Here is a 12,745-nt window from a genome sequence, read left to right as displayed (position 1 = left end):
AGGTTACTGCTGTGATTATAGACAACAAATAGTATATTAACCGTCTTTATAGTCCTTATAATACATGTTTTTGTGAATAATCGATAATCGAAGTTAAAAGTGTTATCACCCGAGACGGTTTGACAGGCGCACGCTGCTTACTTAACCAATCAAATACGAGCCTGTAGAGTATATACAATTTTTTGCCCTGAGTTTGGACTTACAGTCAGCTTTAACCCTCAACCTCTGCAATAAATACGCCACTTACATATTCAGATCACTCTTGTGTTTAGTGTGTTTAGACGAAATGCAATATTATAAATTGTTGTAGGATTTGGCTTGGTTGTGCAAATGTTAAAATAGGCGTAGTGGAATGTATTAGACAGCCTGAGGAGTTTAACTCGGGGCAGAAGTATTCAGTGTATACAGCGCAAGGAGGAAATAGCGAACTGTTTTTCAGACTCGTATCAAGTAGTTAGCTTCTTTTTGCGTATAAATTCAGAGGTGAATTAACTGACAATTGGTAAACTCAAATCTGTTATATGCGTTTTGCCTGGACCGGCAGAAGTCCGAAAATCCATCTTTACCAGCTTAATGGCTTTGTAGTTACTTCGTAAGAGCGTATAAAGTTAAATAGCTAGCGTCAAGCACTGCGTATTTAATGCTAAGCTAAGTAGCTAGCTAAAGCCAACACATCGAACATAGTCCATCTTTTTTGAGCTGGTCCAAGATGCTTGTTGATTAAGATTGACGGGGAATATCATCGTCAATCCAGGCTGTTGCTGTCAGCTAACGTTTGCTACCTGCCTGGAAACACTGGGTAAGAAAACCGGAAGAGTTTCATTTGCTAACGACGGTGGTAGCGACTTGTACTCTTTACTTTAGCCATGATGATTCACAGGGCTATTTTTAAATGAGCTCAGTAAACAGATGTTGTGCCAGTACAATTAACTTGACGCCACGCCAAACATCACTTATTGAACTAATCAGCCACAGATTCCTTTCTGTAGCTACAAATGTTGCATGTTTACCTGTTTTAATAAGTAGAAATCACCAAAACAGCGCATGTCAACCAAGTTGGTTTGTGTTATAAATAACTAACGTTACACTTTGTCGTCAGGCTATGGTAAAGCCATGGCAGATGAAAACACACAGTTCTGTGGCAATTGGTAAGTATGAATAAGTTATATTAAATGATCAATCACTTTGACATGGTGGCGAAAACAGGCTTTCATGACGGCCTTTACCCCCCCCTTTTTTTTTCTTTTTCTTTTTTCTTTTTTTTTCTTTTTTCTTTTTTCTTTTTTCTTTTTTTTTTTTTTTAGCAAACATGACATTCCAGAGGCTAATTTTACTACCCATGAGATCCACTGTCAGAGAAACATCGCCCTGTGTGCCCAGTGCCAGGAGCCAGTGCCCCGGTCAGATCTGAATGAACACATGCAGCAGGAGCATACACTGGTAAAATCTTAACAGCAATATTGGAGGCTTTAACATAATTTCAGCACTAGATGTATGCTGCTTTTGATGGTCAGCCCAAAATTGGGAAAATGTGTCAATATTATGTGTGAACATTAGTGAATCTGTCCCAAACCTAGAAACCAGTAAATTTCAATTCTCAATTTTTTGATTGCCTCTATTATTTGTCATGAATAAATGTCAGTGTCATGACAATGATAACGCCTTAGGGGAAAACACTACACTCAGTGGAGGGAACTCTTGTATGTTGTGACAATCTTTGACTCTGCCTTGATATTATTTTAGTGAATTAGGACACCTCATTGTGCTGCATTGCTGATTGAACTAACCATATTTTTTGCATAAAGTACATTTATTGTCAATATTGGCTACTTGTTTGTTATTTATTATGTTTGCAGTGTTCCTAAACCTGATTTTCAGTACTGCAGTCATCATTGACCTCAAAGCCTCACCCCAAAGGAAATAACTAACAAGAAAGCAATGTCAAACTGTGACAGGATGGTTGTAAATTAAAAACATTTCACTTTCATTTCAGATTACATGCAAGTGTGGCTTGAAGATTGAGAAGAATCATATTGATGTCCACCAGGTATTTCTGAACAACTTTTTCCTTGCCTATCAATAATTCAGATTTTCCTTTCACCATCTTGATTAAATAATTTAATTGTACCTCTTCCTGATTGTTGTCTCTTGCAGAGCTCTGAATGTTCTCAGCGGCTGGTCCCTTGCCAATACTGTGAACTGGAGCTTGTTTTCAGTCAGTCCAAAGAGCATGAGGATTATTGTGGTACACGCACTGAGCCCTGCCCACATTGCAAGTGCAATGTAATGCTGAGAGAACAAGCTGTACATCCAGTCTTATGTGGAAGCCTCACACCACCCCAAGAGAGGAACAACAGTAGGATGAGTCGCAGTCCAGTAGAACCACAGTCTCCTGGGGCATGGTTTGAAGCCCACTCCATCCGAAACATCATAAAAGCCCAAGAAAGAGGCTCCAAGAATAACAACATCAGTGCAGCAGAACAACAGGCTTTTCCCCGTGCAGTTGATCCCAGAGTTTATAACACTTCAAGGGGACCTCAAAGCTCAGGAGACTGGAAGAATACTTCAACGAGCAGCTCAACATTTAGTCACTGTGAGTTTTATTAAATGTCTTAAGGGGAAAAAAGTGCCAACAAAGCTTAATTATTATTGGCCCAAAATATATCAGTGTAGCTTTAAAGAACTGCAATCTAAAGGTGCCCTGTAGAGATTTCATGTTAACAAAAAAAAAGTTATGATTACACCCAGTATCCTTCCCCATGTTATAATGACTATTTCAAGAATTGCATTGTTTACATCCATCTTTGGTTGCTGGCTGTCCTGTTCCTGAACTGTTATGCTTCTTTAATAGATAGTAGAATAGTGTAAAACCAGCAGCAAGAATGTATCGCCACTTGTGAAAACAGTGCTCCATAGCACTTCTCATGGTCAACAACTCCACAGGGTACCTTTAAACCTCCAACTCCTCTATAGTATCAGCAAAATTGTTTGACATCATCTTTACACCTTGCCTGTAGAGGCTGTAACACACAAATACAACGGACTGTAAATGTGATCTTCAACTTTGACCTTATATAAGACAATCTTTTCAAAATTAGTTTTACTGTTGTAGATGCCCCTGGAAACTATCATTTATCAGTGTTAATTTACCAATCCTAAAACATTTAAACATATTTTTCTTCCATGACTTTGCTTATAAACCAAATTGCTGTGCTGCTGCTATTAACTATGACTCTTTGTTTGTATATCTGTACAATTCATTTTTCTTTTAGTGCTGAGTCAGAGTCATTTTCTGAATAGCAGCAGCAGCAGCGCATGGCCACACGGTGGTCAGACACATGATGAGGATTCATCAGGCCTGGACTACATGTTGGCTCTCAGCCTTCAGAGTGATGGAGAATCAGTGGCTGGAGATGCAGAGGGAAACCTGTGGAGTGATATCTGGGACCACAAGATCGGGAAGACGTCTAACACCTCTGTCAACTCTACACTCTCTCCACCCAACAACAACTACCCACAATTCACTACAGGGACAAGCACAAGTGCAGTCCAGGACCACGATCAAACAGGTAAATTAGTGTTGATTAGAATACTTATTAGTTATTCTGTTGTCAACTTGTTAATGGTTTAATTCTTTTTATAGATATCATGCTGCCGTGTGAGTTTTGTGAAGAGCTGTTTCCAGAAGAGGACCTCATATTGCATCAGGTTTTACATCCAGTTTTAATCTTTTGGTTGCACCATAAACAGGTAGAATCTCTGCTTTCAAGGATAGTTATGGCCTGTTGATTTTGTTTGACCAATTTTCACATTCACCTGGACTTCAGGTCCCCAAGTGTGTTGTCATTCCTACTGCAAAAAGGCAGTCATCTTACTGTACAAGGTTCTCTTGCAATGTGGACAGCTCAGAAATGACTTTGGGTAATAGAAAGTGAAGAGAAAAATAGGTAAGCACAAATGAGCAACCGATCATCCTCTAGAATAAATCAAATAAAGAAGGAATAATTAAGTAATTAATTAAATAAGTACTCTTTCATTCTTTGTTTGTAATATATATACGTACAGCAGGCCAGTCACTTAAAGCGTCTTTAAGAGTATGCAGATTGATTGGTTGTTTTTTGTTTTTATATCATATCATCTGTTTAGCACCTAGCAAAGCTTTTAAGACAGGAAAGCTGTGGACATGTTTGTTTTCTGGACCAAAGAGCCAGTAAACGATTAAAACAATAACATCATGAGCTAGTGCTTGTTCTCCTTTTGAGAATTCTATATATCTATATCCAAGTAAAATATACACGTAATGTTCAAGGGAAAACTGCTCAGCTGATTCACTCTACAATACATAACTGGAGAAAAAGAAGGCAGACAGATTGTAATAATTCCAGGTCATTGCATCATATCTGCATGCATTACAACACAAAACAAAAATGTAGAAGTCAAAAACAACCTGATTGACAGACGTAACCAGCCTAACATACCCTGTTTACGCTGCTTTCTGTATTCAGGACTTGTTGATATTGAATATTCCAGCCCGATTCTAGCACCACTTTCAGTTTAAATTTAGTTAAACTGTAGTGTAGGAAGAAAAACCTTCTGTGACCCACCTCCGAACCTGTCTACAGGCTCCCTCCATCCCCACCAAGACCAATGATGAAGACATAAATCTGCGTAAACACAAATCTAATCAGTGTAAAATGCTCAGATCCAGTCAGATATCACATAGCGTGCAAACATTTGAATACTTTTCTTTATCTTTGTTTCAGACAGTTCACAGTCCGGTTGCAACCTTTGCCTGTTTGAACATGTGGCCCTCATCTCCATCTAGGAGGCAGACACTGACTTGATTTTAAGCAAATTTATCATAGACCTTTCTTTGTTTCAGACTGGGTGCAGCCCTGCCTCTGCTTTTGCATCTTTCAGCAAGCAGCCCTCTTCTCCACCTAAAGAGGGCAGGATGAGCAGGAATACTTCAGGGCTGATGCACAGCCTCCCCGACACACTTGCTTCCAACATCCCCACTTTCCCCCGGTCAGTCTCCCCAATCTCTTACAGTCCTCCAGCCAGTCCACTAGAGGGCGATGTGGTCATTCCATGTGAATTCTGTGGTGTTGCTCTAGAAGAGGCTGTTGTCTTTCACCATCAGGTATGTTGCTAGTGGCAGAATATTAAAGAGTGGGTGGGTGGGGGGGAGAAATAGACAGACATGCAATTGCACTTTTTTTTTGTCATGTTTTTTGACACTTGTGTGTTTTACCACCAGGACAAATGTGATATGCGCCCTCAAACTGCCCATCCACTGAATAATCTAACAAAATCATCTGTCATAAAACCACTGAGCCCTGCTAAAGACTGCTTTGGGCAGATGTCACCAGATTTTCAGAGGAGACTAAAGCACCAAGGTAATGTATAAAATGTTTTTGAGAATTTTTAAATATATGTTTTTAATATTAAACCCTAAAAAAAACTTCACTAATTCTATCATGCCCATGTGTACTTTATTAGTAATATTAGTGTAGGAGCAAAATGCATCAAATGTAAATGGCTACTCATTAGCCTGGTTCCAGAGCTCTGAATTGCTGGACATATCTTTTTAGCATTTCAAACAGTATAGAATTATTATTAAATAATCTATAACAATAAATGCATGAAGTGAAATGACTGGCAATTCAATCTGATAGATAGTCTAGCTATTTATTACAATGGCCTCACCATAAATACTAATAAATCCTACCTTTGGAAACCTACATGTTATATTTTTGTTTGCATTGTCAGAGGTGTTGATATAACTCTTCGGTCATTTTTGAGGTTATAGTGTTTTTGCTTATATTATAAATGATTATATTAAAGTGTGTGTAATCATGAGTCTATAAAGGTACAACACATTAGCACTTTTGACAGCAAACACTGAACATACAAAGTTAGTCTGTAAAGTGATTTTTATTTGATTGCATCATATTCCAGAGGGTCTGTAGATATGTGCAGTGTTTTTTGTCGGGTTCTTGCCTTTGTATATGTGTGTTTATTCACACATTGTATATGCTGTCCACATATAGCTGACTTCCTCGACGAGGACTTTGGATTTGACAGACACAGCCCACCAGGGAAAAACCCAAGGGAATGGCAGAGAGGCTACATCGGACTACCAAGTCAAAGGAAGACCTCCAACTGTGATGTTTCTGTGAAAAACAGACCTCAGCAGGGCAGGGAAGCAGAAGGAGCTCATTCATCTTTCTGTGACACTGACAGGTCAGGCTCTGCATCTCTAAAGGGGTCAAAGCAATGATCAAGTCCTATGGAAACAAATTTTTGAACTTCATTGAATCATCGTAGTTCTACTTGACCAATTTAGAATTTTGTAATCAAATAACTATTGGTGTTTTTTGTAATTAAATACACAGTATATTACTAATATTCTGATTTGATTCTGTCCACCAGACCTCAACTACCAGAAAACCAAGAAGGGAGAGGGAACAGAAGTAATCCTATGACAAAGGTACACAACCCAACACAGAACTGAACACCCACACAAACCAAAGCTAGAAGCTTCTGATTCTTCTCAGTCTTAAACATAAAAATGAAAATATAGCAAGATTTTCCATAATGAGGACAGTGACAGTATCTTAACTTCCAAAACACTCTACACAGTTTACAATCTGTGTAAAGATAATGTGCAAACATGAGAATTGGTAGTATGGAGAAGAAATGGATGTCAGAAGAACAATCTATTATGATAAATATAAGCAATACACAAAGGTGTGTATAATATATTCATTTACATGAGAAGGTTGAAGAGGATATCTGGAGTAAAAAGTAAAGAAGTACTTATTGTAATGTAAAATTTTTGAGCAAATAGACCTGCTTCTCTGTGTAATTGGCCAGTTAATGTTTCTGTAACACTGTATCTGTACAGAGCTTAGTCAAATTATGCTTTAGTGTGGATTTTCCTAACATATTTTTGCATGTGTAAATTGCAAAGTTTTTAATTGTATTTTTTCCATCTGCAGTTCCCCAAGAAACAGAATGAAGAGCAGCAGGAAGAGTGAGAGCAGGAACAAGTGGAGAAATAGTAAAACCAAATCTCCTACTCTGCTTGTCATTTATCTTTTTGCACACTTTTGAAAAAGAAACATACATATCTGATAAGTGCCTGTGTGAGTATTGGTATCTTGCAGTTTTATTAAAGTCTAAGTTAGCAATTTGCTTTATTCATGCATATTCTGCTTTATTTCAAGATTTGTTTGAAATGTTTAAGTATGTATAACATCTAGCCTTAACAAATGAATTATAAATTGAATTTTATTCAGACTAAATTTGATTTGATTTTCTTTTTCAAACTATACAAGTCATTTCATGGCTCATTAAGAAGACTGAGAACATCAAACACGGACACATGACTTTGTTGGTGTGCATTTGTCTAACTTAACTTTCTTTACCTTGTTACTTCAGCCACGGACATTTTGTTTTCACCCATTAGCCAGTTCTTTCAGGGCATTACTTAATGGTCCTTATTGGTGTCTGCATCTTTATGTAACCTAAAGCACTTTGATAGACTATTTTGTTAAAAAGGGCTTTAGGAACAGATTTGATAAATTTATGCATCTTTGACCAAGAAAAAAATTAACTGTATTATTGAACATTTGTCTTTTTATATTGTTGAAGATTTGTCTTAAATACTCTTCAGTAATATTTAGATTTTTTTTTTTTTAATCATATCTATAGAACTATATACATGGTATTATGATGGGACAGCTTTTGAAGCAGTGTCCCCTGTGTCCCCTGTCCTTCTTTTAAGTAGTGTGAAAAAGTTGTTTCTCCAAATATGATTTAAGATTCCTAACATATATTTTGTGGGTAACATAGGTTCCACTTTAGGAATATATAAAAAAAAATAGGCAACCTTGTGCCACAGATGGTCAAGTCTGTAAATTTCCCTTTTAACCATAGACAACATTAGCGGATTTTCCTAATTAACATCTGATCAATTAGCCTAAGTGGAGAGCAGCAACTAATCAGTGAAATCACCTGGTGTGGCATATAGTTGGACTTGGGGCACTCATAGCACGTAGATAACTATTCCTTTTGAGTACAACTGTCTGCTCTTTGTCTTGTGTGGTTATTAAATATTCATGACATTCATGGTTTCATGGCTCCAGTTTGTATTCTGTTGGTGGCGTTTCATGCCTCTTATACAGCTTGCTCGCCTGTGTTTACCAGTTATGGTACCAAACCCTGGTAAGAAGTAAAACTCCAATATTTGTTTTTTAATTTCAGTTTTTTCAGTCAGTTGACCACGTAATGAGCTTCTTTTTATCTGCCTTTCATATGTGATGACAAATGCCACAGAGCACCAGAAGGAGCTTTGTAAATTGCATTGCAGTCTGCCACTTGGTCATATTGGTAGTGTTTAAAGATTACGAGTCAGTTGGTAAAACTTGATTCTGAAAGGACTTACTGTTAATTACACAGATATCTCCATTAAATGTTTTTATAGCAGAGAGCTGTATTTTTGTTTCTATCAGCACGAAGGTAGTACTTATACAGCGGCAGTGCCTTGGACAGTATATCTCCAAATAAGCAGCCTACACTGCTTTAAAACCATGAGGAGAGAATGGGAAAGAAAAAGTACTCTTCATATATAAGTACAATGTGCTATTACAATGAGAGAATATGAATAAGACACAAAGTATAATATAGGATGGAAGATTAGTACTACTCAAGAAAATGTACCTACTATAATGTAACATTGAAATAAATAGATTTGTCATTACCTGATCATTAAAGGTGAAATCATTCATTGTTGGTGTCTAAACCCGTTTTAACCCCTATGTTTTTTTACTTGCTTGTAAAGAACTTTGAATTGCATTTGTTTGAAATGAGCTATATAAATAAAGTTTGATTGATTGGTGTAAAATATTGTAGGTATTAAGGCGGGGGAAGGAGAACAGAGTTTGAAAAAGCCCAGTTTTACACCTAAACTCTAGGTATAATATTGGTTATATTGCCTTAAGGATTGTAACATCTACAATTCAGTGTCCACACCAGGTCCACACAAAAAAAAGTGGCACTAATCATCCCCCACAGCCGGATGCTGTTTCTTGTCTTCCCACAGAGCGGCGCGCTTTGAATGAGCTCCGGGAGAAGCCGGGGACAGAGAGGGGCGGGGATTACACCTTTCAGTGGGAATCCTGTATTCAAAAAGCTGCCAACGTCCCAACGTAAGAGCGTGCGGGCCTGTTTGTGCTTTCATTACAACTCAAGAGACGACAAAAAGAGGACCGAAATATGCCCTCCGTAAGCGGGACACGAGTGTATTTTCGTTGACTCAGAAGAACTTTGTGACTTTGACTCCGCTGAAGACTGAGACTGCAGTGAAAAAAAAAAGAAAGAAAAAAGACACAACAAAAACAGCTTACAAGTCGTGCAGGTGGTACACGTTGTTGACCGGCGGACCAGATCACAGCAAGACTCACCCTCCGGACCTTCTCGTCTCACCTGAGCCTGCCTACAAAGATTAAAATGTCTGTGGAAAGTTATTCTGCGCTGGACGAGTCCTCTCTCCGAGCCTTGGTGAGTAGATGAATGGAGATGCTGTAAGATGAAGTGAGCTAACTGGTACCTGCTTGGAAAACACTGGGGAGTTATTCCAATAAAAGTTAAAGTCGCAGGGATGTAACTCAGTTTATCGTCGCTGTCTTTAGTTTGCATAAAATTGTACATCATTTGAAGTTCTGTCAGACTGGTCACTTCCCCTTCATGGGGATGGGGTCATATAAGGGAAATTAATGTGGATTAATTTCTCATTATTGGTACAGGTCTGTTGCTGTTATGTAGTGAAACAAGAAAAACACACACAGTGCTACTTGTTGTTTTGTGTAGCCTACCTTTGACATTTGAAGAGGTCACCTTGCTTTTGAGGAATTTTGATGACTAATTATTTTTCTTCTTCCCTTTTTTTTTTCTTTTTTTTTTTTTTTTACATTTCATAGAACAAACAGTTTATGAATTGAGGAAACAACGGGCAGAATAAATAATGAAAGAAACTGTTAATTGCATTTTTCATGACTGTCTATAAGAAGTGAGGCAAGTAGTGATTGTTCAGTGTGTTATCATTGAAGCTGTTGAACACTATGTTCAAATAGAGTGTAAACTAGTTTTAAAACCAGTTGATTCATTGATGAATCAAATTGACAATATTTGATAATAGATTGGCCCGATTAACACTTCTCAAATGTAAGGACTAGTTGTTGTTTTATTTCTGTTTTTGTTCTTTTATTTCTGTTGTTGTAAAACTAAAATCTAAATTTTTTTTTTTAAAGATGTCACTCTAGACTCTAAGAAGTTTTGATAGGCATTTTAATATTTTCGGACACTTTATACACTAAATAATTAATCAAATAAATGATTGCGAGACTGAGCCATGAAGAAAATAATAATTAGTTGTAGCCCAGCCTTTGAAGAGCAGAGCTGACTCAAGAAAAATGTAGACTTCGGAGTGACTCACCTGTGTGTGTGACACACAGCAGACATAACTCTATTACAAAATAGTGGAAGTAATATTCATTTCGTTTGTAGGTGATTCACTTTGACACACTGTGTCCTGTTTTAACCATTACCTGAAGTGTGAGCAGAAAATCAGCTCTGATGAAGTGAACATGTACAAAAGAGAAGACTTCCTGGTTCACAGTCACATTAGTCATAACCTAATTATTTCCTGAGGCAGAGGAAGGTGAAACAGTAGTCTGTGTGACACATATCATCACACCTGAAAGACTGACACGTTTTCGAGGACGCATGACTCAGGCGTCCATTGTTTAGATTTAGCTGCGCTCGGTTTATCACAGTCGTAAATGAAACATCTGAGTCAAAGTATTCATATTTTAGTTTTTCATTTTGTATTAACTAACACTAACATATCAGGGGCAGGATTTGTATCAGTGAAAAAGTGAGAACACTCACTAATAATACTAAAACATTTTATTATTTCTCAGCAGTGTTGTGGGGGGATGTATATTGATTGTTAAGTGTTAGCTATGTGACATGAGCAGCTGTCAGATTAAACTACACTGCGGGTCATCTGTCTGAATGGTGCTTTAGACACACTATGAGCATGACCTCTGAAGTCATTATCCTCACTAGCTGTTTTCCCAAGCTCATTTAAGCAGAGGCCATCTCAGAAAAAAAAACATTTTGATCCCTGTTCTTAAAGATCACTAAACCTGACAAGAAAAGGCTGTTTACTTTGGATCTAGGCAGGGTTTAAATGTTGTGTCTCTATCCATTATTTTCCCATAGTCTGGAATCATTTGGCCAAGATCTACAGTCGCTCTCTTCTCATAAATCACTTAAAGGACAAACTTTTACCACAAGACAAGCGACATTAGAACAGTGGGAGAACAGGGGTATGTTGAGGAAATAATATTTTTCCTTCAGTTTAATGATTTACTTTTACTGGCGTATTGGTGGCTTTGATCAGTCGATTAATGAGTTTATTTATAGAGGGAATGAGCAGGAAGGGGGTATAAAGGACGAGTGGTCATCACAAATTTTGGCAGAGAAAAGAATGAGGAAATCTCAAACTTTACTCTTCTAGTTCTGTTTTCATGGTCCCTCAAATGCAGTATTAAATTTCAGATGTTTTTTGCATTAAACTCAGCTCATTGTTATTAGAGATATCGAGCTCATCTGATCATGCAGCAGCATCATGCAGACACTGGAAATTGTGGGGTTTATCTTCATGTGACACAGATGCTCAAACCATCGCTGTGCACCACTTGAAATGTCTCGTCTCCGCTGTGCTGCATTCATGGAGCCGAGCATCTTCCCCTCACCCTCCCTCCCTCAGATGTGACCACCGGCTAGAAGGTCACCAAAATCCCACATTTTCACTGATGATGTTTGTGGTGACTGGAGTGTCAGGGTTTTCCACAGTCAACTCGGTTTCAAAGGAAACAAACTGTGATGAAACTCGGAGGAGATTTTCATGTGGGACTGTGATGGAATTTAAATTGTGCTCCACAGAGACATGAATGGCGCCTTTTGTGTTTAGTTTGTATGAACTGTAACACTATTCTCTGTTTATATTCAGCAACTGTTGAAGAGATGGTGAATTTAAAAAAAAAAAAAAAACGCGAGTAAGAGATGATGGACGTTTGGTTTAATTAACCTTGTTGTAAACTGGTGGAGGAGCTGCTGTTAAACAACAGTTAGACAACGAACACAAACTCCAGGCCTCTGTTGTACTTAATGAACTAAACAGTCAGAAGGTCATATGGCGGCCTCTCTAACGCCACTAATCCCATCTCTACACTTCTATTCAAAGCCCAGGCTGCCTTTTTTTATTGCTCATTTAATCCCCTCCATGGCAACCAGGAGAAGCATTTTTCCTTTCTCTTGGCCACCACAATTATTTAAATATCCACCAAAATAATCAGTTGGTGTCCCAGTTTCTTTGAGAGAGGAGCTGAGAGTACGTTTGCTGCGGGTCATCTGTCTGAATGGCGCTTAAGATCTGTGGACACAAACAGCTGCTGAAAGCCAGTTGGGAGGAAAGCTCTTTCTAACCAAACCACTCCAGCCACCATCACTTAGAAGTAGATTTAATCAAGCGACTGCCAGCTCCCAGGGTGATCGTTATCAGCTATTACTGCAATGCTACAGTGTGTCAAACCTGTAGGACGAGCCAGGTCGACAGGTGTCTGTGCACTTGTACACCTGTCTACTTAGCTAAGAATCAGGTTTGACTGTG

At 38.1% G+C, this 12,745-nt stretch overlaps 2 protein-coding genes across 3 annotated transcripts in view; both read left to right on the top strand.

Moving 5' to 3' along the window:
* Positions 1-230: 230 nt before the first annotated feature.
* Positions 231-8,136, top strand: trafd1 (TRAF-type zinc finger domain containing 1). Its single transcript, XM_022757808.1, has 12 exons — positions 231-799; positions 1,100-1,148; positions 1,305-1,440; positions 1,994-2,047; positions 2,155-2,593; positions 3,273-3,569; positions 3,644-3,708; positions 4,883-5,143; positions 5,261-5,399; positions 6,054-6,246; positions 6,436-6,493; positions 7,005-8,136. Exons 2-12 carry the CDS (start codon positions 1,114-1,116, stop codon positions 7,041-7,043), a joined length of 1,716 nt encoding a protein of 571 aa, XP_022613529.1. The 5' UTR covers positions 231-799; positions 1,100-1,113; the 3' UTR covers positions 7,044-8,136.
* A 1,083-nt stretch (positions 8,137-9,219) lies between these two features.
* The window catches only part of smtn (smoothelin), a 47,643-nt gene continuing 44,117 nt past the window's right edge, over positions 9,220-12,745 (top strand). The window contains exon 1 of one of the 2 annotated variants that reach the window (XM_022757744.1): positions 9,220-9,567. In XM_022757744.1, coding sequence (XP_022613465.1) covers positions 9,517-9,567 — 51 coding nt within the window. In that variant the 5' untranslated portion in view covers positions 9,220-9,516. The remainder of the gene's footprint in view (positions 9,568-12,745) is intronic. The other variant, XM_022757743.1, reaches the window with a different exon arrangement.

This window comes from Seriola dumerili, unplaced genomic scaffold, assembly GCF_002260705.1.
Source record: "Seriola dumerili isolate Sdu_G_001 unplaced genomic scaffold, Sdu_1.0 BDQW01000290.1, whole genome shotgun sequence".
In the NCBI taxonomy this organism is placed as follows: domain Eukaryota; kingdom Metazoa; phylum Chordata; class Actinopteri; order Carangiformes; family Carangidae; genus Seriola; species Seriola dumerili.
This window is presented reverse-complemented; position numbering and strand designations above follow the sequence as displayed.